Source organism: Mastomys coucha, unplaced genomic scaffold, assembly GCF_008632895.1.
Source record: "Mastomys coucha isolate ucsf_1 unplaced genomic scaffold, UCSF_Mcou_1 pScaffold1, whole genome shotgun sequence".
Lineage (NCBI taxonomy): Eukaryota > Metazoa > Chordata > Mammalia > Rodentia > Muridae > Mastomys > Mastomys coucha.
In genome coordinates this window covers 50,236,730-50,262,045 of record NW_022196891.1, presented here as the reverse complement: position 1 = coordinate 50,262,045, position 25,316 = coordinate 50,236,730, and the positions used below count along the sequence as shown (strand labels likewise).

General features: G+C 45.2%; 1 protein-coding gene and 1 pseudogene across 1 annotated transcript in view; both read left to right on the top strand.

Annotated features, from left to right (window-relative positions):
• Lamc2 (laminin subunit gamma 2) overlaps positions 1-25,316 on the top strand; it is a 64,889-nt gene that overhangs the window by 29,968 nt on the left and 9,605 nt on the right. The window contains exons 4-16 of the mRNA XM_031384874.1: positions 1,066-1,164; positions 3,571-3,707; positions 5,092-5,214; positions 7,136-7,325; positions 10,872-10,984; positions 11,822-12,040; positions 12,640-12,822; positions 14,483-14,728; positions 16,402-16,547; positions 19,134-19,290; positions 19,573-19,778; positions 21,322-21,401; positions 22,399-22,548. Coding sequence (XP_031240734.1) covers positions 1,066-1,164; positions 3,571-3,707; positions 5,092-5,214; positions 7,136-7,325; positions 10,872-10,984; positions 11,822-12,040; positions 12,640-12,822; positions 14,483-14,728; positions 16,402-16,547; positions 19,134-19,290; positions 19,573-19,778; positions 21,322-21,401; positions 22,399-22,548 — 2,049 coding nt within the window. The remainder of the gene's footprint in view (positions 1-1,065; positions 1,165-3,570; positions 3,708-5,091; positions 5,215-7,135; positions 7,326-10,871; positions 10,985-11,821; positions 12,041-12,639; positions 12,823-14,482; positions 14,729-16,401; positions 16,548-19,133; positions 19,291-19,572; positions 19,779-21,321; positions 21,402-22,398; positions 22,549-25,316) is intronic.
• LOC116069355 lies at positions 22,607-23,833 on the top strand (annotated as a pseudogene).

Below are 25,316 nucleotides of genomic sequence, written 5' to 3'. Positions count from 1 at the left end.
AAAAAAAAAAAAAGAGTGATGGGAACTAGAGGGAGTCCTGAACCAGGGAAGCCGTGGCAGGGTCAGATGACAGCTCCAGTACCCCGGGAAGAGCCTTCTTACCAGAGCCAACAAAAGCTAGCGAAATCCAGAAATTCTACTCCTGGACATACATTCATGATAGATGAAAACAGATGAAATACACAAAACCCTGTGTGCTGAAGTTCATGCAAACTTTACTCATCATCGCTAAGAACTGGGAGCACACTAAATGTCTATCAGCTAAGGAATAAATAAGCAGTTTATGGTAAATCTATATAATGGGATTATATTCAGCCATCAGGAGGATATATATACTCCATGAGATGACAGACAGACCTTGAAAACTTATGGTATATGAAATAAGTCAGTCACAAATGGTCACATACGGTATGGTTTCAATGATAAGAAATATCCAGAGTAGGCAAATCTAATGAGACAGAGGGTACATTAGTGGCCACATCCGCCTGGGGGTGGGGGTAAAGGGTGTGTGTAGCTTGGCTCTTTTAGGAGCACTAAGAATGTTTGAGATCTGTTCTTTGTGACAATGGTCACAAAGCTTCCAAGAACTGATTACAAACCAGTGAACTGTACACTGTATTTGGGTAAATTCCATGGTGTATGAATTATATCTCAGCAGAGGCCTTACCAAATGGAAGACCCTGAACATACTGCAATAGCGGGGACAAGGGGGACTCCACCATCCTAAAAGACATTATTGAGTTTGACTATTTAGAAATAAATTATATATTTTTAAAAAGCCTAAACTGTTTAGTTGATTAAACTAAACCGTTTAGTAATGACCTTGGACTGTACTCTGGCACATTCTTCTCTTTTCAGGTAGGCAGTCAAGGGTTCACTGGCCACTGCTCCACTGGCTTAAATGTGTCGTTAAAGTTGAGATGAGTTCAGCATGGATGTGATTGCTGGGGGAAGTCCCCAGAAGAAGGGCGGATGCCTGCCGCTTGTCCAGGCAGCTCATTTTTGCATGTATGGCTCTGAAACAATGGAAACCAGTTCCTAACTTTCTTCTTTTTATTTGCTCAGAGATTCCAAGTGTGACTGTGACCCAGCTGGCATCTCTAGACCCTGTGATTCTGGCCAATGTGTCTGCAAACCAGCCGTCACTGGAGAACGCTGTGATAGGTCCGTGTGATCCGTGCGCCTGAGGGCTTGAGGGAGATAGTGCTTTGGGACCTGGTCTTTAAGCATGAATCCACCAAGAACAATTATGGAAAGTGGGTTCTGAACAAATGTTGAAGACTTCTTTCTTTCTGTCCTCAAAGGCTGATCTTAAAAAACAAACAAACAAACAAACAAACAACAAAAACAACAACAAAAAACCCATTCATTGCAGTCCATCCTCTGCTTTGGGTCCCTTCTGTTTGTTGCTCCTGTGACAAAGGCAGAGGGCCCCAGAGAGTCCCCTGGCAGCTGGCTGGGACTCCCAGGTGCTTAGATGTAAGGTAGTATGCAATAATGAGATCATGTGACTGAAGTGGGTCTTGGGAAATGCCTGGCCTAATTAAACACATTGAGGAAAATCCTTGTAACAGGGACCATGGCAGTCTTTGGCCATACATAACCATTGTGTACCAAAAAGGAACCGCCCCAGGGAGGGGACGGTAGTCACATGCATACACATGAACTGGGGCAGCACATCAGAGCCCTTTGGGCCTGAGCCATGTTGGGGCAGGTGGAGCAGTGAGGAGTCCTTGGCCCTCAGTTGCTGCCTCGGGACTTCCCTTGAGTCCAAACTGTGTTCCGACTAAAGTCTCCTCTCCCCTGAGATGGCTGTGATCAAGGGTGGCCTCACAGCTCAAAGCCTCCTTCTTGGTTCCTTAAAAGAAAGCAAGCATTTTCCTGGCACCCTGCCAAAGACTTCTGCCCCATGAGGGAACTGCCGTGTGCATTCTTAGCCTGTGTTCTCAGGTTTTATTTTATTTTTTGTTTGTTTGTTTTTTTTTTCCTTTCCTGATGAAGAGAGAGTTAGAAATAAATAGCTTGAATGTTAAGAAAGCAGTCACATTTTAAAAGCCTTTGTGTACATTGTTGGGGAAGGCACACTGGAGAGATGGCTCATCAGTTAAGAGAACTTAATGCTCTTTTAATCCACCCGGGATCCCTGCATCCATGTCCAGTGGCTCACAACTGCCTGAAACTCAGACACACACATATACACATGCACACGCACACACACACACACACACACACACACACACACACGCATGCACACACACAATTTGCATGTTGAGACAGGGTCTTACTCTGTAATAGAGGCTGGGCCTAGAACTCATTTCAAGCTAGCCAGGCTAGCTTGAAAGTCATACCAATCCTCCTGTCTCATCCTCCCAAATGCTAGGATTATACTACTTCCTGCTGGAAAGCCTTATTTATTTATTTATTTATTTATTTATTTATACTGTTTTAAGACAGGGTTTAGAACTTGCTACAATAGCAGAGGGTGACCTTGAACATCTGATTCTCCTGCCTCTGTTTCCCAAGTACTGGGATTACAGACATGTGCCACTAAACCTGTCTTTGGAAACCTTTTTAATTCTAGAATATAAAACAAAGTAGTCAGCTACATAAAGCAACAGTTGCCATCACCACAATTAGTGGATCTGCTAACAATATTCTATCCCAATTACATCAGTAGGAGTGACCATCCCTGGGTGGCAGGCTGATAATTACTTTTCTTCATCCTTTGTCATCCCCCAGCATCCTAAAGTCGTCTTTCAATTGCACATGGTTCCTTTCCCTCCTTCATCCTTCTCTCTCTGTCGGTTTGAATCCTGCCTCAACCTTTTATCCTCATTACCCAAGAACATCAAAAATAATTCCTATCTCAGAAACTATCTTCAGGGGGGAATTGAATGAATGCATAGACATACGGTGCTTACCCGGCTGCTCCTGTCCCATGAGGAGAAAACAGGAGCATGCTTTCCTGAAGCCTCAGAGTTCAGCCTTGCCTAGCAGTTGTCCAAAGAGAAGCTGCCCAAAGGCTGGTGCTGCCGGCCTGCACTTAGCCGCTTTAGGGAGTCTCCAGATTTCTTTTATCTTTGTTACTGGCTCTTTTCCTCTATGGGCCAGGACTAAGTTATGAGGAACATAGAGCTAGTAAATACTCCAGGGTCTTGGGGTCTGGGACAATTGAATAGGTGCTGAGGTAAGAGCCTTGTCTTTCTGGCCCCCACTTCCTTTCCATTAACACTGGCTCTAGGGGCAGGTCTGTTCTGCATAAGCCTGTCACATTCCTCCCTACACTACCCACTCACCTCCATACGTCACCAAGGATGGGTCAGTAGTCAAGTTTCCAAACTACCAAGGTTCTAGTGAAGGCAAAGATAGTGAACATTCTCATTTGTTGTGGATGTGTTTGGGTGAGGGTGGGGGCTGGGATCCCCCTCTCTGGTGGTCTGGAGCAGAGGTCGGATATAAACCTTGCCATTTTCCTCCCTCTGGTAATTAATAGTGCCAAGTGGGAGAGAAAGTAGAAGAGGCTGAGTCAGAAATAATAGTGTCGTCCTGACTTCTGCAATTCTGCTGCAGGTGCCGACCAGGTTACTATCATCTGGACCGGGCCAACCCTGAGGGCTGCACCCAGTGTTTCTGCTATGGGCATTCAGCCAGCTGCCACCCCTCTGCTGACTTTAGTGTCCACAAAATCACCTCAATTTTCAATCAGGGTAAAGTATCTCAACAAAGGGTTTGGCTTTTCTTTTTTTTTTTAATTTAGCATTGTACAAAGATCTGTGACTTGTGTTTATGACAGTGGCTTCCCAGGTCCTGGAATTATGAAGCTGTCCCATCACACCCAGCTTAATTTTGTGCCAGGGATCGAACCCAGGACCCCCTGTGTATGCTAGACAGACACCTTCAAACTGAGCTACATCTCTAGCCCTCTTGTATTATTTTTTATGTACATTATTTTGTTGGGATAAGACAAACCATATGTCTTACAAATTTACAGCTGAACAGCATCTGAATAATTTAAAAATAACTAAAGAAGAGACAAGTTATTGATATCCCCCTACTTCCCACCGATATCTATTTCAAAACCACAAAGAATTATTCATGTAGAAGAAAGGTTTATGAGAACATCTCAGAATCCACACTCACTATTAACATCATATTGCATTGCATTAATATATCTGCTTAGTCATCTTGCTTCAGAACACAACAAAAATATTGGAAATTGATATTATTTCAGCTAGTTTGAATTTTTACCTCACTCCATTAAAGCCAGATCTTGTTTTGGTAAGCATGATAAAAACCACAAATTACAGGCATGTGAGAACAAGCCTAGAATCATAAGCCTGAATCACAGGAGTCCAAAGCTAAGAGCGAGACAGAGATGAGGCAAAGGGCCATCCAGAGGGCTGGGGTAAGTGCGCTTGCCACCAAGCCTGAGGACCTGAGTTCGACTCCTAGGGCCCTTGTAGTGGTGGAAGAGACCTGACTGGGACAAGTTGTCCTCTAACCTTCTCTCTCACACACACACAGAGGCATCCACACTGTGGCATGCACACACATACATTCACATGTACCTAGACTGTGGCATGCACACACAAACACACACACACACTGTGGCATGCATACACACACTATGGCATGCACACACACACACACACTGTAGCATGTGCACACACATAGACACACACTGTGACATGCATACACACACACACACATACCTACACTGTGGCATGCACACACACACACATACCTACACTGTGGCATGCACACACATACACACACACTGTGGCATGCACACACACACTGTGGCATGTGCACACACATACACATGAAATATTTTTACTATATATATATGTATATATATATATATATATATATATATATATATATATATATATATATATATTAAAAGGCAAAGCTGCTGAGGACAGGGGCTGGTGGATAGGAGTGATTGGAGATTCTGAAAACTGTAAAAGATGGTAAAAATGTTAAACAAATCCCTTTCTACTCCTGGGACTTTTTGGCCAGTGAACCTTGCTGTGCCTAATTCAAGGGATGATAGGAGTGGTCTCAAGTCGGTGGTATCTTGTCTTGCAGATGTGGATGGCTGGAAAGCAGTTCAGAGAAACGGGGCACCTGCAAGACTCCACTGGTCACAGCGCCATCAGGACGTGTTTAGTTCTGCCAGAAGATCAGACCCTGTCTATTTCGTGGCCCCTGGTATGTGAGGGGTGATTTCTGCAGAAGCCAATTGGTAGGACTACAGAGTCAGGAGAGAAAAATTGGAAAGTGTGATGTGGGACCGGTCCCCGTTGTCTACAACGCAGCAGCTCCAGTAGACAACTGGAGCTTAGTCATCATGCCATGACACTGTAGAACCATCTAGACATCCTGAAGCTCAGCACTGCTGGGATTCCCTCCATACCTGCCTGTTAGCCAAATTAGCAGTTTCTAGATTTCCCATCAGAGCATGAAGCCAAAGTTAATGGGTCAATTAAGAAGCAGGTTCTAGCCGGGCAGTGGTGACACATGCCTTTAATCTCAGCACTTGGGAGGCAGAGGCAGGTGGATTTCTGAGTTTGAGTTCCAGGACAGCCAGGGCTACACTGAGAAACCCTTTCTCGAAAAACAAAACAAAACAAAAAAAGCGGGTCTACCAACCAAAAAGTATACATGGAGGGACCCAGGGCTCCTGCCGAGTACGTAGCAGAGAATGGCCTTGTAGGGCCTCAATGGGAGAAGAGGTCCTTGGTCCCATGAAGGCTTGATGTCTCAGTGTAGGGGAATTCGAGGGTGAGGAGGCGGGAGTGGGGACACACCCCCATAGAAGCAGGAGGAGGGGGGATGGGATAGGGGGCTTCTTGCGGGGGGAATCAGGAAAGGGGATAACATTTGAAATGTAAATAAATAAAATATTCAATTAAAAAAAAGCAGGGGAGGGGGGAGGCAACAGGGGTTTGTTTTTGTTTGTTTTTTTGTTTTTTGGAGGGGAAACTGGGAAAGGAGAAATTCGCATGTAAATAAAGAAAATATCTAAAATAAAAAAAAAAAAAGAAGCAGACACAAAACATGTCTTTTTGAAAAGCTAAAACATTTAATTAACGTGTATGTATGTCTGCACGTAGGAATGCACACGCGTGTGCAGGGTCCCTCAGAGGCTGAATAGGGTTGTGGGTCCCCTGGAGCTGTAACTATAGGAGGCTGTGAGCCACACAATCTAGGAAACTGAACTCAGGTCCTCTAGAAACTTTAAAAGCATGTGTTAAAACTTTAAAAATATTGTTAGTGATCTGAGTGACAAACGTCTGGCTGGAATTTGAATCCTAGTTCATAACCTTAGCTAATGAGCTAACCCAAGCAAGTGGTTCTTTTTGACATCTCTGAACTTTAGTCCTCTGAGCTATTAAATGAGTGGGCATACCAATAGTCCAGAATTATTGTCATCAAATTTTGGCAGAGCTGGGGAGGTGGCTTAGCCGGTAAAGAACGTGCAGTGCAAGCATGGTAACCTGCATTTAAATGCTAAGAAGTCATGTGAAAAGCTGGTGATTGTTGTGCATGCCTGTAACCCCAGCCCTACAACAGTAGAGACATGAGAATCCCTGGGGCTTACTAGCCAGAGACACTTGCCAAGTCGGTGGGTTCCAGGTTCAGTGAAAGACCGTGTTTCAAAAATGAAGGTGGAAAATGATTGAGGAGGACACGCAACACAATGTCCAGCCTCTACATGTCTGTTCACATGCATACACGTTCAGCTCCTCTGTACACACGTAAACACAGGCACACAAATATGATGTTTGCTAAGCATTTGCTAAAATGAAAAACATTTATAATAACAAACAGCACTCACACTGTGTCTCTCCTTGGATCTTTGACCATCAGACTCTCTGTAACGGTCATGTCATGAGCCACCTAATAGGTAGAATTATCTTATGTTAAGGCTCCTTTGAAGCTACTTACTCAGCCAAAATACCATACCCACATCCCATGACATGGCTGATCCTTCAGTCAGGGAGGTTTGGGATAGAAGGATAGGTGGATCACATAGGACTACAACAGAAACTGACAATATTAATTTAATCCATTTATGCATTTGCCCCCCTAGCAGTATCACTGATCTTTTCAAAAATCCATTTCACAGCCAAATTTCTCGGTAATCAGCAAGTAAGTTACGGACAGAGCCTGTCTTTTGACTACCGTGTGGACAGAGGAGGTAGACACCCATCTGCCTATGATGTGATCCTGGAAGGTGCTGGTCTCCAGATCAGAGCTCCTCTGATGCAGCAGGGCAAGACACTTCCCTGTGGGATCACAAAGACTTACACATTCAGGTAAAAAGAGACCACAAGCACACCAACCAGCTCCACCCATGTTTGTTCATGCATTCATCCCGGCATGTAGCCAGCCAGTAGGCTTCTCTGAGCCATGTAGGTTACTAGGCATGGTGTTACATGCAGAAACAGGACGTTGTTCCTTTCCTCCAGTAGCTGGCAGGTTTGCAGGCATGACGTACAGCCATTTGGGTGACCAAGATAAGAGGGTGGACACAGGTATTCTGAAGACACGTAAGAGGTACAGCTGCTCTGGGATGATGGGGAGACTTGTCCCAAGAAGGTGGGACAAGTGTGGAAGGCAGTCTTGATGGAAAGGAGGAGGGTGAGGTCAGCAGGCAGAGGAAATGTGCTTGGAATCACTGGTAGTTGAGTTCCAGTGGAACAAGAAGTGGGGTGAGGAGTGTGGGGAGGACTGGGGTCAGAGAAAATGCTGCAAGTGAATTGCAGAGCCTGGGTTCATCCAATAGAAAGTGCCTTTGGAATGGTGAGTTCAGAGAGGCAGCAGAGGGAAGCTGTGCCCACTCACTCAGTGCTTTGTACTGCTAGAGGCTAAGGAAAATGGAATAGAGTCTTGGTCCTCCAAGAGCATGTGACCTGGCGAGATCTATAACACACCTAAAAGCATGCACCATACAGTCCAGTGGCTGCCCCAGTGCTGGTAAACATTCCTTTTGAAATGAGCTTAATTCTGCCTGGAGCTGTGAAGGAAAGCTTCATAAAGGCATCAAGTGTGTGGGCTGAGAACTGAAAGATTCACAAGGCTATTTCAGAGAGAACACTTAGAGAGAGACAACCTCTATATGTGAATTTCCATGAGGATGTGATGTGTGTGGGCTGAGAATTGAAAGATTCACAAGGCCATTCCAGAAAGAAAACTTAGAGAAAGACAACCTCTATATGTGAATTTCCATGAGGATGTGTAGGGTCATTACATGGGACAAATTTTGTAAAAATAAATACACACAGAGAGGAAAAAGAGAGAGAGAGAGAGAGAGAGAGAGAGAGAGAGAGAGAGAGAGAGAGAGAGAGAGAGAGAGAGAAAGAGTCCCAAGAAGCTGTTAGATCCTCCCTTGGAACTGATGGTAAATGGTTGTGAGCTACCATGTAGGTCTGGGAACCACAGTGCTCTTAAGTACTGAGCCACCTCCCGAGCCCCACTGATACTATCTTTTTAGCTGGAACATAGCAAGGATAAGGGAGATGGATAAATAAGATTGAGAAGTCTAAAAAGGACTCATCAGGCTGTATCTTATGTGTCATGCCAGGGTGCATACATCTTGTCTATGTTGGCAAGATGATGGAAAGCCACTGAGAGGCTATGCATCAAGAAGTATCGCTGGGCATAGTGGCTCACACCTTTAATCCCAGTATTTAGGAGGCAGAAGCAGGCAGATCTCTGACTTTGAGGCCAGCCTGATCTACATAATGAGTTCCAGGACAGCCAGGGCTACATAGTAAGACTTTGTCTCAAAAAAAAAAAAAAAAAAAAAAAAAAAAAAAAGTATCATAGGTTGATGAGATGGCTCAGCTGATAAAAGCACTTGCTGCTCAGATCTGGTAACATGAGTTTGATCTCTGAAACCTACCAGAAGGTGAAAAAAGACCATGAAGTTGTTCTCTGATCTCTGCATGTGTACTGTGACATGAGACATCCCATCGTGCAATACGCACACAGTAATAATTTTAAAAAACTTTTAAATGTATATGTGTGTGTGTCAGGGTGTGTGCACATGTGAGTCTAAAAGAGAATGTTAGAACCCCTGGAGTTGGAGTTAAGGCAGTTGTGAGCTACCTGATGTGTATGGTAGGAACTGAACTTTGTCATATGCAAGAGCAGTATATACTGAGCCATATCTCCAGCCCAAATTATATACATATATGGTATTATCTGCATGTGGATGTCCTAGAACTCAGAGACCTGCCTGCTTCTGCCTTCTAAATGCTCAGCATAATAGTAATAATAATAATAATAATAATAATAATAATAATAATAATAATTCCTTTGTGTACGTCTGTGTAGGTGTGTGATGTATATTTGAATGTATATGAGTGTATCTGTGAAGATATATGATGTGTGTGCACGGTTGTGTGAGTGTGTGTGTATAGGTATATGATATGTATGGACACTTGGGGTGTGTGAGTGTGCACATGAAGTTCAAAGGACAACTTCAGGTGTCAGCCCTCACCTTCCACTTCATCTGAGACAAGCTCCCTGTGCTACCTGCAGTGACATACGATTAGCCTGTCCTCAAGCTCCCAGGGATCCTCCTGTCTCCACCTCCTATCCATCCATAAGAGCTCTCTGATTGTAGGCGTGTGCTACTACATACAACTTTACATGAGTTCTGGGGTTTGTAAAGTAGGTCTCTGTGTCCGCACAGCAAGCATTTACCTACTATACCTACTGAGCCATTTCCCAGCCCTGGGAACTGCACCAGCAGAAGACATTCATAGTGGATCAGTGAAGGAGTATGGGGGCCAACAGGAGCAGAGAGAGGCAGACTCAGAGCGCCCACATGGTCTGAGTGCTTAATTAAGTGAGTGCTACTTATTCTGATGACATGCATACCTTTCTCAACTGGAGTCTCACATCCTTGGCTTAGTGAGATTATTCTTTGGGGTTCAGCTTACATGCTTTCTTTGTCTGAGTTTTCTCCGAACTCCAGGCAAAGTTACAGACATCATGTGTTCCCATAGTGTTGTTTGTGAATTGCTAACAGCCCAAACTAGATTAAATTATCCTCAGTCCAATGGCTGAATCTTAATCGATTCTGCCTGGTTTCCTTTTTCCCCAATCCCATCATTTCTTGCCCAGGCCAAGGACACAATCAACTTTGATTTTTTTTTTATTTATTTTACTAATTTATTTATTCATTGCAGTGCTGGGATTAAATGTAGGGCAAGTGCTCTGTCACTGACTTGCATTCCCAGCCCCACAACCATGTTTTATTTAATCAACCAGTCAGGGAATGAAATGAAAGGGCCTTTCTTACAGTCAGCATTCTAGGAAAAGAATCCCAAAGCTTAGCACAGAGACAACTGGTACAGGTACCACAGCATTCATTTTGATGGCAGTCGCAGCTCGTGATGGGCACTTGCCTGGTGTGTGTGAGACCTGGGTTTGATCTCCTGCACATACTAGAGGATTCTGGGGAGGACAAGGGTATGGACAGATGGAAGGAGTCAGTGAAACATGCCCAGGTCACAAGTAAATCCATTAAGAACAAAGCTTAGATTGAACAGTAACTTTCCAGGGCCAGAACTTGGGGAAATAAAATGTGTCTAGTATTGGGTTATGCAATAGCTAAGAATACCATGTGTCTGAGGGCCTGGGACCAGCTTTTGCAGTGATCCCTGGAAATATATACACTGCTTCCTGTGGGATTCGCCCTCCCATGGAGAGAGAAAACTCCAAGCTTCTATCTCCTTAGAAGACTCGAAGCCAAAGCTTAACTGTTCTCACCTTCTTGGACTTAATTTGTATCAGATAGCAATGTGACCTGACTTGAATTTGTAAGCATCAAAAAATGTTCAATTATGCAGATTGAATGAGCATCCTAGCAGTCACTGGAGCCCCCAACTGAGTTATTTCGAGTATCGAAGGTTACTGCGGAACCTCACAGCCCTCCTGATCCGAGCCACGTATGGAGAATACAGTAAGTGACCAGGAAAGAGCAAAAGACCTCATCCCTGGTTTTAGCTTCATCCGCTTTGGAGGTCTACGGGTAGGCTCCGGTCAGGAAGTTAAGCTAACTTGATGGTTTTCACTCAGAAATCCCGAGTCTGTATTTTATATTCTTTTTTTTTTCCTAAAGGGAATATCTCTTTAGTGAGAGGTCAGCTCTCATGAAAAGCATATGATACTTCTTTGCTAAGAGTCCCTTCTTCAGTTTGTTTATGTGGAGAGGACAATCCCCCACTAATGGACATATCCTCTGTTAATCCCCTTCTATGAACTTCTAGTGTTGGGCCTTCTAATCCTACCTACAATTATTTAAAGGGGGGGCACCTCACACTTCTAAACACTGATGGGGCCTCAGGTACAGAGGGAGCAGGGAGGGTGGCAACCAGCAGTTTGCTGAACGGTTACCATTTCCCAGGTACTTGGCATAACTGCCAGGTGGTGTCTCATGTAATTCTCACAACAAACCAGGGGCCTAGACAATGCTATCACCTCTCCTGAAAACTGAGAACATGAAGTCTGCAGAGATCAAGGAATTTGCCAAACCCACACAGCTAATATGGGCTCAGCCACAATCTAGACCCCAATTTTCCCGATTCCAGAGTACAGACACCGACTGCTATAGCTGTCCATGTACCAGGATGTGTGATCACTACCTGGGTAAAGAAAATAAAACCCTGGTAATGGCAAACCAGGCTGGCCTTGAGTTGCCTTTGCTTCCCCATGTGCTGGGACTACAGGCTTGTGGGAGCCACCATGCTCAATTGTGGTATTAGATCTTACCACTTCCAGTGTCTTCTTTCTATTGCAGGTACAGGGTACATTGACAATGTGACCCTGGTTTCAGCCCGCCCTGTCTCTGGAGCCCCAGCCCCCTGGGTTGAACGTTGTGTATGCCCTGCTGGGTACAAGGGACAATTCTGCCAGGAATGTGCTTCTGGTTACAAAAGAGATTCAGCAAGACTGGGGCCTTTTGGCACCTGTGTCCCCTGTAACTGCCAAGGGGGAGGGGCCTGTGATCCAGACACAGGTGAGTCAAGTGACACCTGGACCAGGTGTCTCGGGGTTGAGGAGGAGGAGTGGGTCTCCCATAGAAGCAAGGAGGAGGAAATCTCATACCTGAATTCACTTAGGGGATGGAGGAAGAATGGGGAGCATGGGGCTGAGGTCAAGGGAGACAGACATGAAGACAGTACACTTGACCTCTTTCATTATGGGAATGCCATAGGATTGTGAGCGAAAGGTGCCAAGTTACAGGAAACGACTGTCATGCTCCGTACAAGGTGGGGGGATTGGTGTTGGGTTGCAGGAATTGTGTGGGGAGATCAAAGGCAATTCAGGCTCTAAATGAGGGTGGTGACCAAATGGTGTGACCGTGAAGGACAGGGGAACAGTGCTATGCTACGGACAGTGAGGATGTGTGTGTCTAACTGAAAGTGATGGGTGAGGCTGAGATCCAAGGTGGTGGCCATGTTTCTATATGGATCCAGGGTGAGGATGAATGTCAGAGTTCATCTGCTGGGAGAGGCTCTGGGAAGGCTGGGGCCTCTGTAGTCTGATCTCCACATTCCATCTACACTGACGGAAACATGTCATCTGACTCTGACCTCTCTTTCTTCTATACTCCAGGAGATTGCTACTCAGGGGATGAGAATCCTGACATTGAGTGTGCTGACTGTCCCATCGGTTTCTACAACGACCCACATGACCCCCGCAGCTGCAAGCCATGTCCCTGTCACAATGGGTTCAGCTGTTCAGTGATGCCTGAGACAGAGGAGGTGGTGTGTAACAACTGCCCCCCTGGGGTCACAGGTAGAGGCGACACCCTCAGCTTCCTGTCCTGCTGCTGTGCACACGTGTCAATAGCTCCCATTCTGGAGACTTTCTGGGAAGTTATAGTTGCTTCAGGTTAATCTAAACGTGCACATTCTAAAGATGTGTATATGTGGTATGTGAGCTGTGACTCGGATTGATCAGGGCTGGTGCAGTTATGGAGGAAAAAGCACAGCTGGTTTCTTGACAGACTTGTGTGTTTACCTAGAGAGCGAAAGCTTCGGACCAAGTCTGTGGTCAACATCCCCCTACCCCTCCAGGATCTTCTGTAGCCCAAGCTGGCCTTGAATTTAGTATTTGAGGATGACCTTAAACTCCTTTTGAGAAAAAAATTATTTATTTTTAATTCTGTGTATGGGGTAGTCTGTGTACATGACTGCAGGTGCCTGCTGGGTCAGCAGAGGTTGTTGGATGCCCTGAAGCTAGTCATAAGTAGTTGTAAAAAATCTCACGTGGATGCTGGGAACGGAACTTAGGTCCTCTATGGGAGTCGAAAGTGCTGTTAACCACTGAGCCATCTCTTGGACTCTGACCTTGAACTCCTAGTCACTTCTCTACACCTCCCAACTGCTAGGAGTATAGGTGTTTGCCACCATATCTGCTTTTGTGCAATCCTGGGGGATCAAACCTGGAGTTCTGTGCATGCTGGGGCAATAATCTATCCTCTGAGTTACATTCCTAGACCTAAGTAATCTACCCTCTGAGTTACATTCCTAGACCTAAGTAATCTACCCTCTGAATTACTAGCCCTAGTTTATGTTATTTTCAAATGAGATAGTATAAGAAGGAAAACAGTTACCTCTGAGTCTCTTCAATCTGAAAAACTAAGTGTTCTGCAGCAGCCTTAGTGTCATTGAAATGTCACTTACCTATGTTCCTGCTGGCTTTTACCCATCAGCTAATTAAGCCTCTTTGTGGTGGTGCTTAGTTAAGCTAATCTGCGGTGACCAGGACTATGAAGTGGCAGTCTCCACCCCTGCCACATTTGTGTGTTCCCGAGGGTACTGTCCCGGGAGCCTTGGATTAATGCATGTCTTAACCAGGGTTTTATTGCTGTGAAGAAACACAACAGCAACTCTTGTAAAGGAAAATGTTTAATTGGAGCTGGCTTACAGTTTCAGAGGTTTAGTCCATTATGGTCAAGGCAGACGTGGTGCTGGAGAAGGAGCTAAGAGTGTGTCTAGATGTGTAGGCAAGAGGAAGAGTCAGACATGTTGAGCTTGGTTTGAGCATCTGAAACCTCAAAGCCCATCCCCATTAACACGCTTCCTCCAACAAAGCCACCCCCACTCCAACAAGACCACACTCCCTATACACCACTCCCTATACACCACTCCCTATACACCACTCCCTATACACCACTCCCTATACACCACTCCCTATACACCACTCCCTATACACCACTCCCTATACACCACTCCCTATACACCACTCCCTATACACCACTCCCTATACACCACTCCCTATACACCACTCCCTATACACCACTCCCTATACACCTATGGGTTATTTTCATTCAAACTATCACAGTGCATCTGACTGCTTCTTCTGCCAAGTGCTTTAGGCCTCTTTCTGGTCCTGATGCCCATGGGGAACAATCTGGTGTGCGCTGACCGCATGATCCTTTCTTCCTTCTCAGGTGCCCGTTGTGAGCTCTGTGCTGATGGCTTCTTTGGGGATCCCTTTGGGGAACGTGGCCCAGTGAGGCCTTGTCAGCGCTGCCAATGCAACAACAACGTAGACCCCAGTGCCTCAGGGAACTGTGACCAGTTGACAGGCAGATGTTTGAAATGTATCTACAACACAGCTGGTATCTACTGTGACCAGTGCAAAGCGGGTTACTTTGGAGACCCATTGGCTCCTAACCCAGCAGACAAGTGTCGAGGTAGGACTATACCCTTAGACAAATTATGCACCCCATCTCTTTCTCTCTGTATATGTATCCGTGTGTGTGTGCGTGCGTGCGTGCGTGCGTGCGTGTGTGTGTGTGTGTGTGTGTGTGTGTGTGTGTGCGCGCGCGCGCGCGTGTACACCTGTACAGTGTAAAGACATATGAGCTTACTTGAGTCTATACATGGAAGCAAAGGCAAGGACAGCTAATATCACGAGGCAACTAGTTTCATGACCAGACTGGCTCCTGAACAATCTGCCAAATTCATTCACCTGCCAAAAGCCTTAAGAGCAGTCTCCCCTACACCAGCTTCTTAGCAGGCTGGTCTCGAACTCAGAAATCTGCCTGCCTCTGCCTCCCAAGTGCTGGGATTAAAGGCGTGCGCCACCATCGTCCAGCTCCTGCACCAGCTTCTTTCTAAAAGCAACATTAAAGACTCTCAAATGGTTAAACCTGGGTGGGAAAAGTAAAAAAAAAAAAAAAAGTCAGGTTTACATTCCTGAGTGAAAGAGCAGATAAAGTGGGGCCACATCCTCTGCCCAACCCCAAGGCAGGTAGGCAGAAAAGAAGCTGCCAGACCTGTCACCAGTGAGCAATAAATGACTCACCACTGAGCCGGAACAAACCCAAGATGGGAGGGGTCCGGTTGTAAAACAGTTTAAGAGACCCTCTCAGGAAGTCAGTGTGATTATGTACAGGAGACTCTACTTCGAAGCAGCTTTCATAAGAGCAGCCAAGGGCTGCTCCAGATCAAAGCACGAGTATGCAGGTGCGTCCTTCAGCTGGGCGCCCTCTCAAACCTTACAGTGCAGAGCCACGTTCGGCCCCTAAGCATGGACACACAAAGGCTCCAGATGACGCTGGTGCCCGGCTGTTATCAGGTCCTCACACCAGAATGTCTGCCTACAGATGCTTGAGGACCCTTGTGACCAGGTGGGGAGGTTCATACCTATAATCCCAGCACTCATAAGGCTAAGGCAGGATAATCCTGAGTTTGGGGCTAGCCTGAGCTACTGAGTGAGACCTTTAAAATTAGACACCTCAGTACTAAAATCGCAGTGCTGAATACGTCCTAGCTCCTGGAGAGTTCATACAGTAAAGTGGAAGAGGTGTAGGAACTATGTGGAAGTAAAGGCAGAACACTTAGCTCTGAGAGCAGTGTGTGGTGATCTTTAGAGTAGCACCTCTCCCACTGGTACATCCTCAGTAGGGCCACTGCCTCCTCTCACCTTCCTTGCCGTGGGAACACTGGCTCTTCTGAACTTGCACAGCAGCTTCCTTTTATTTGGTCTAGGATCTGAGCAAACCCTCTGAGCTCACATTCCTCATCTATAAAGCAGAAGACACTGTTTATACCTGGCTTAAAAGATGCTGTAAAAAAACATGCACTTTGTAAGCAAAATCAGGGTGCCAGCAAAATACCCAGTAGGCTTTTGACCCAGTGAGAGAAGGAAGATGATAAGCTTCCTGGCACCTCTTCATTCGAGTGCACACACATGCAGCATGGTTGTGAGATTCCCTGGGCTCGCTTCTATAGAAATGTGCGTGAGACCACAGCCGAGGGATGATGGGTCTGACACAGCCTCACTGTTCTTCTCCCTTGGCGAACCTCCCATTCTGGGACACGTTGGGTAGGACTACACTATTTATCTGCATCTTATCTCTAGCTTGCAACTGCAGCCCCATGGGCTCCAAGCCTGGCGAGTGTCGAGGTGATGGCAGCTGTGTTTGCAAGCCAGGCTTTGGCGGCCTCAACTGTGAGCATGCGGCCCTAACCAGTTGTCCTGCTTGCTACAATCAAGTGAAGGTTCAGGTATGCCAACTTCTCCTTCCCAGCCACCAGCCGCAGACAGTCTGACTCTGAGTGGCTCTGTGCCCTAGTTGTGTCACAGATCTGGAATCCTCAGATATCCTGGGGATGGGCCTGGAGATAGGTATTAACATAGATAGATAGATAGATGGATAGATAGATAGATGGATAGATGGATAGATGGATAGATAGAGATAGATGTGTGTATGTATGTATATTTATGTATATATACATATATATGTATATGTGTATGTATATGTATATATGTGTGTACACACACGCGCGCGCGCGCGCGCACACACACACACACACACACACACACACACACACACACACACACTCACACACAGAGTGTGGTGCGATAGTTCAGTGGATAGAAGCAATCCTGACAACCCTGAGCTCAATTCCCAGACCCCATGTAAAGGCTGAAGGAGTGAACCAACTCCCAGATGTTTTCCTCTGACATCTACAAGTATACCCTGCCATGTGTATACATGTACACATGTATGTGCATGCTCGCATGTGCATGTGCATGCTCACATGTGCATGCGCACACACACACAATAGATACAGTAAAAAAACTTAGAGTATACTAAAATATTGTACATAATAATTTTATAGTAAGTTTACATTCTCATCTATACCATTTTCAATGTCTTCTGGCAGATCCAGTCTCATTTGGACTCATGACAACTTAGTGACAACTTAGCTTAGGGGAAAAGCATTCTAGATTCAGTTCTCAAGGGTTAATGCCTGAAAATACTTGTGATTGTTCTCAGCGGCCTGGCCACATAGAACTGGAGCATTGCTCATGTCCCCAGAGTCTGAGTCCAGCCCTCTTTCATTTGTCCTGCTTAGTTTTGTTTTTGTCAACTTGACACAAACTAGAGTCATCTGGAATGAGAAAATGCCTCCACCAGACTGAACTGTAGTCTGTGGGACATTTTCTTAATTAATGATTGATGTGGGAGGGCCCAGCTCACTGTGGGGAAGCCCCTGAGCATGCAGTCCTAGGCTGTGTAGACAGACAGACTGGTGAGGAGAGCAAGCCTACGGCAAGCCTATCTTCCATGCCATCGACTTCAGTTCCAGCCTGGAGTTCCTGCTCTGATGTCCCTCTAATATTATGGGCTGTAAGCTGAAATAAATGCTTTTCTCTCTGAGTTGCTTTTGGTCATGTTATTCATCACAGCAACAGAGAACAAATTAGGACATCGATGCAATGTGTTGCTTGCCAGCTGGGTCCCCCCCTGCTCCGAGAGATGTCCTTATACAGCAAGTCCCAGAGCACATTGTGGTGACTTGTATGTAATCCCAGCATGCAGGGGGCTGAGACTATTACACAGAGTTTCAGGCAATTCTGGGCTAACTAGTAAGTTCAGATCAGCCTGGGCTACAGAGTGAGACCTTGTCTCAAAAAATAAAATGATAAAACTAAACTTTAAACTTCAAAGATGAATGTACTTGATGTTGTTAATTACTAATCATTCTTTTCTAGAAAGTACAATAAGGGGGAAAATTGAACTTCATATGTAGAACCCTCTCAATCTGGTTTTTACATTTTTTAAATTATTTTTTAACTGTATATAGATGTTTTGCTGGCATGGATGTCTGTGCACTTCATGTGTGCCTGGTGTTCACAGAGATCCAAAGAAGGTGTCAGATCCTTTAGCACTGGAGTTACAGATGGTTATAAGCCACCATGTGGGTCTAGGAACTGAACCCAGGTCCTCTTCATGAGTAATGAGTGCTCTGAAACACTGGGCCACCTCCTCAGTCCCTCAATCTTGTTTTTTTTTTTTTTTAAGATTTATTTATGTATTGTATGTATATAAGTATGCTGTAGCTAGCTGTCTTCAGACACACCAGAAGAGAGCATTGGATCCCATTACAGATGGTTGTGAGCCACCATGTGGTTGCTGGGAATTGAACTCAGGACCTCTGGAAGAGCAGTCAGAGCTCTTAACTGCTGAGCCATCTCTCCAGCCTCAATCTTTTTTTTTTTTTAACCTACTTAATAGCCTTTGGAAGGCTCGTTTGAGACAGGGTCTCATGTAGCTCAAACTGCCTTCAAACTCACCATATAACCTGAGGATGACTTTGAATCCATGATCCTCTTGCCTCTGTCCCCCAAATTCCAGGATTACAGGTGTTTGCCATCATACAACTTGCTAAATATCATACACTGTATTTTTATGTTATGGAGTAGTAAGAACTGAACCTCATGTCTGCTTGACAAGTAGTTTAACACTGGGCTATATCTCTAGCCCCCAGTAGCCTTTCTAGAAATTTCTTGGTGCCAGGCTCTGTTCTTAGCACTTACAAATATCAACTCATTCAGCACAATGAATAACCATATGAACAGTATTGTTTTTATTAGTTCTGTTTAAGATTAGAAGATGACTTGCCAAGGTCACTGGCTAGAGCATCGGACCAGGATCCTCTCTCAGCCAGTCTAGCTCAAGAGTCTAGATTTCAACCACCACAACCAATCAAGCATGTCTAGCATGACCCCTCTACCAGCTGCAGCCCTGGAGCTAAACTGTGGCCTTCCCCGTCTCTTCTGATTCCTTTCCTGTGTGCTTTCAGATGGACCAGTTTACCCAGCAGCTCCAGAGCCTGGAGGCCCTGGTTTCGAAGGCTGAGGGTGGTGGTGGTGCAGTCCCCAGTGGGGAGCTGGAACGCAGGATACAGCAGGCTGAGCAGGCCCTTCGAGACATTCTAAGAGAAGCTCAGATTTCAGAAGGTGAGGAGGCCCACTGTCTATCAGCTAGGACATTTATGCCCTAGAAAGAATTGTGACTCTAGGTCACAGACTCTTCGGGCTATCAGCTCTATGGCATCTGCAGCCAGCCCTTGCCTGGGTGGAGGTGTTGTCTATGACATTCTCCTGGCACCTGACTGACAAGGTGACAACCTGTCACAAACACTCATTGCTGACTTTTTTTCTCATTTATCTCTAAGTCATTCGGCTTTGTGGGTTAACTCAGTCATTCTGCATCAGCCTTGTTTTTCTCCTCATGTGCAGGTGCGATGAGAGCCCTCGGCCTCCAGCTGGCCAAGGCAAGGAGCCAAGAGAACAACTACAAGAACCGCCTGGATGACCTCAAGATGACTGTGGAAAGGATTCGGGCCCTCGGCAGTCAGTATCAGAACCGAGTTCAGGATACGAGCAGACTCATCTCTCAAATGCGCCTGAGCCTGGCAGAAAGCGAAGCTTCCCTGCAAAACACTGTATGTTTGCCTGGTTAGCTTGTACACTCATTGCAGCCATGTTGGATCTCACTGGCTGACTCTCTGTCCCTGCATTTCTTGGCAGGTTGCTGGACTTTTCTTCTTTGTCACAGGCCCATCTATCCCTTGTGCCCTTAGCTACCTGCAGTTTCCTGTGGAACTGCATTATACATCCCTCTGTAGTTGATTTCTCTCTAGCCACATTCTCACAATAGACAGAATCCTGCCTTTTCTCTTTTCTGTAGAATTTAATTTGGTTTATATTTGTATTCTCAGCCCCTAGTATAGAGTGTGGCTGTTGTATTTGTCTGCTGTGTAAGAAAAAAAAAAGATAAATGAATTAATGAATGAATAAAATGGAGGAAAGGGAGGGGTCTGTTGGGATCTGAAGGCCATGGGTAATGGGAAGAATAATAAGTAGAGAGGAATAGAGGAATTAGGCTGAGTTTGGTGGAGGCAAGAGGACCACTCAGAGACCAGCCTAGGATATAAGATTCAAAAACAACAGCGATGAATTAAATTAAAAAGGAACTTGAAAGATTATCAGCTAGTAAAGAAATCACATTAAAATTGTTTTTATTTCCCCATTCAAAAAGTGGTTTTTGTAGAAAAATTTTAAAAACCTCCCATGATCCACTTACCATTATTACTGTTGTTAAAACTTGCTACATCAGTCTGGGAAGATGGCTCAGTGAGTGCATTGCTTGCAGTGACTGCATGGAGACCTGAGTTCAAATCCCCAGAACCTAATATAAGCCAGCTGTAGTGAGTGGTACATGCCTATAACCCCAGTGCTAAGAATAGGGACAGAGTCAGGAGGGCCCTGGGGACTCACTGGCCAGTCCTCCAACCCAAATGGCAAGTTCCATGTATCTCAAAAAATAAGGTACAATAAAAAAAAAAGGTATCCAAGATCAACCTCTGGCCTTCACACCTGTATATACAGACAAATATGCTTGGACACTCACCCTTGAGCACACACTTACATGCACGTGTACCCTCAAGCACACACATACACATATACCCTCTAGCACACACATACACACACACCCTTGAGCACACACTCTTGAGCACACATACACATCCACACCCTTGATACACACACACACACACACATATACATGTGTATATATACATACATATATACATATATACATATGTATATGTACATATACACATATATACATATACATACACACACACATATATATGTATACACACACACACATACATATAATGTGCATTTTTTGAGGCAGGGTCTCATTATGTAGCCCAGGCTAGCCTCAATATCACCTTCCAAGGTATTACAAGTATACACCACCAAGTCAGAGATAGATTCATCTATTTTACAAAGACTTCTCTTGAAATTGAATATCTACTTTGTTCTTGCCAGCGCACCCTTTTCTGGGCGATCATGGTGACTAGGGACCTTTGGTATGCCGGGATCTGGACTTTTGTGGTGGCTAGTGAGGATCCTCCTGGAGCTTCTGTTTAGGCTCCAGAGTGAAATGCAAATGTTAACTGACTGCCTCTGTTCCCTCAGGACATCCATTCCTCTGAGCACTATGTGGGGCCAAATGGATTTAAAAGTCTGACTCAGGAGGCCACCAGATTGGCAGACAGGTAAATAGCATATTTGACACCCCTGCTCCAGGCAAGAACATTCAGGATGCAAGCACTGGATTTGCCCCCTCCAGGCTCCTCTGCAGCCCTCCCCTGCCTTAAACCACTTAGCTTTCAGGGTATGGCAGGGGACAGAGCATCCATAGGGCTGTTTGGCAGGCAGGAGCTGGTGAAAGTGGTCCTTTCCCAGCTTTCTCTATGACTCACAGATGGCTTTAAAAGAACACGTTAGTCGTGAGTCTTCTGGCCTCGTGAAATGAGTCAGCCTCTGGTGCTTGCAGCTTTCAGGGACTCCTCCACTCCCACACCAGGCCTGAGAACAAGTAGCAACGAGTTGTTTGCTTGTTTCTGGGGGCCAGAGTGTACAAAAGGACCTTCCCCTTGGAAACCGGCTCTGCAGGACCCCACAGATGACAGGCAGCTCCCTTGGTCCTGGCTTCTCACTATAAATCCTACCACATTCAAAAAGCTTTGCCTGGCAGGGTGGCAGGCTCTGCTAATCTCGGAGGAATTCAGTTGACTGAGGGGCTGGCCTCTGATTTTGCTGCACGAGCTGCCTCCCAGGGCCCTGGCTTTTGTTATTTTAATGTTACTTCTTAGAACCCTTACTTGAAGGCCCACTCTAACGCTTTATCCAGGGTAATGAGTGAGGAGGTGGACTCTGGATGTGTAAGACCTCAGGGGTTCTGCTTGTAGAAAACAGCTTATAGGCACATTGGTTCGTCACTCTACACAGCTGCCACCACCTACCCTCCCCATACTTTCTCTGAGAATGACTTAAATGGAAATGACCCCAGAAGGGCAGCAGTGTGAGTCTTATTCTCCAGGGCATCTGCTTTTGATAGCTCCTCCAATCCCATGCTTCCAAGTCAGCACTGTCTGGCTTTTACAAGTCAAACTGGTTCCTTTATTCTTTTCTGCAAGAAAGATTTCTGTTGCTAACCTATGCTGATTTTTTCTACGAAAACCCTAATTCTTTTATCTTTAATGTCTTCAGCCACACTGAGTCTGCTAACACAATGAAGCAACTAGCAAGGGAAACGGAGGACTATTCCAAACAAGCACTTTTGTTGGCCCACAAGGCTCTGAGTGGAGGAGGCGGAAGTGGCGTCCTGGATAGCTCCGTGGTACAAGGTCTTATGGGAAAGTATGTTCAACTTGTCCTCATCAGGGTAGCCATAAAAGCTGACTTCTCCCAGTGTATAATGCAAACCACACTTGAGAGGCTCATGAACCTTAGTAATAAGAAGGAGGTCTGTGTGGAGCTGCTGTTGTGAGTTTCTGCTCTTCAGGATGGGATCAGGATGGAGCTACGAAGAATAAGACCTTTAAGAGACAGCAAGTGAGATTCAGAAGGCAGTAAGAAGGAACAACTGGGGGCTAGCGACATAGCTCATCAGGTAGGAGCACTGATTGCTCTTCCAAAGGTCCTGGGTTCAAATCCCAGCAACCACATGGTGGCTCACAACCACCCATAATGAAATCTGTTGCCCCAGGTGCTCTCTTCTGGTGTGTTTGAAGACAGCTACAGTGTACTTATTTATAATAATACATAAATCTTTAAAAGAAAAAGAGAAGGTACAGCTGACTCCCATGCTGGGAAATGACTGGTAACACAAGATGAAAATAAGTACAACACACCCAAATACGGGTGATGGTTCACAGAACTAACAGAGCTCACCTGTCAGGTTCCGTGTGCCTGCGCAGAGGGGATGTGGTTGTCTGCAAAGCATACACACATGAACTACCAAAGCACAGTGTACAAGTTGGCTTGACACATCAGGTTGCAGCCTATTGTACTAGCCTGCTGCTGGCCCACAGGCTTCTCAGTAGGATTGGCATGGAGAAGATGTAGGAAGGCCAAATGGAGGTGACTGGAGAGGAACATAATGTAGAAAGCACTGATGGCCAACCCAATGGTGCCTTCATTTGCTATTTGAATGCAGATCTTGTTTGAACTATAACAGGCCATAAAGCTTTGAGGGTCGTGAAGGGAGCCATGGATGGAGGCTGTCTGTCCTCATAGTGCCTAACGATGAAGGGAGCTGTGGATGGAGGCTTTCTACCCTCATAGTGCCTAATGATTCTTGGTTAGGACTCTGGAGGCAAATTCAATGCAGAAGTACATCGGAAGCACAGCATGGGTCCGAGTATCACAGACGGCATATGTTACCTAATGGGGAAAGATCAGGAAGCTCACAAGAAACAGTTCTCTTGGTACACAAAGAACTCTGGAATGCCAGACATGACAGAGGCGATGTGTAATAATGCTCATGCTGCAACCCAAGAGGATCCAGCCTGAGACGAAGCCTAAGAGAGAACTGAAGAGGAGGCAGAAGCCTCCCAGAATGCCCCTGGTCCAGAAGAAAGATCAGGTTGCTCGGAAGAAGGCTAGCTCCCTCGGAGCTTGGGAACAGGCTACTGAGAGCTAAAGAAATTATTGACATGATAATAATAATAATAACAATAACAACAACAGAGGCAAGAGAATGAGTATTACTTTGGGGAAAGTATTTTTTAAGAAAGGTTATGGTATCTAAGTAAAACATTCTGACTGAGACATGACAATACAGGGAAAGATGGTTACCCTCCAGCTTATGAAGGCATATATAAACCCATCTGACAGGGCCAGCGACAGAAAAATAACATTTATATTATCAGCACTTGGGAAGCTTGAGTTCAATTTTTCAGACCAAACCTATATATACTCTAAGGGTTATATTTAGATTATAAAGAGAGTCACTTTTTTTTGTTTGTTTGTTTGTTTTTGTTTTTGTTTTTGAGACAGGGTTTCTCTGTATAGCTCTGGCTGTCTTGGAGCTCACTCTGTAGACCAGGCTGGCCTTGAACTCAGAAATCCACCTGCTTCTGCCTCCCAAGTGCTCAGATTGAGAGTCTTTTTTTTTAACATATAACCTATCATGTTTTTTTTTTTAAGATTTATTTTATTCATTTTATGTGTATGAGTACACTGTAGCTGTACAGATAGCCGTGAGCCATCATGTGTATGGCTGCTGTTGAACTCAGAACTTCTGCCGGCCCTGCTCGCTCCGGTGTAATTTACTGCATCTGTCTTCTGACACACCAGAAGAGGTCGTCAGATCTCATTACGGGTGGTTGTGAGCCACCATATGATTGCTGGGATCTGAACTCAGGACCTTCGGAAGAGCAGTCAGTGCTCTTACCCACTGAGCCATCTCGCCAGCCCTAACCTAGCTTGTTAATCCTGCTTATTCTAATTACATGGTGCATGCATGTGTGCCTGTAAAAACACGCACACATACACACCAACTGAGGAAGATGGTGAGAGGGAGTGTGAGTCACTTAATACCCAGCTTCTGACTGGCCTTCAGCTGACAGAGATCTACTTGTCTCTGCTTCCTAAATGCTTTGATTATCATGCCCCCTGGCCCAGCTACATATTTTTTAAAACAACAAGATTTGATATATATATGTGTATATATATGTGTTTGTATATATATGTATATGTATATATATACATATACATATATGTACACACACACACACACACACACACACACACACACACACACACACATATATATATCCTTCCCCAGACAGGGTTTCTCTGTGTAGTCCTTGGCTGTCCTGGAGCTCAGTCTGTAGACCAGGCTAGCCTCGAACTCAGAAATCCTTCTGCCTCTGGATTTAAGTGCTGGGATTAAAGGTATGTGCCACCACTGCCTGGCTGTTTTGTTTTGTTTTTTAACAAAAAGTGCATTCTGCCACATACTGTTTTTTTGTACTTGTAATCCTAGTCCTTGGCTATAGAGGCAGCAGGATTGCAGCAAGTTTCAGACCTGCCAAAGCTATATCATGAGATCCTGCTCGTGATATAAGTTCTCAAGGTTCCCCCTCCATTGTTGCTATTATTATTATTATTATTGTTGTTGT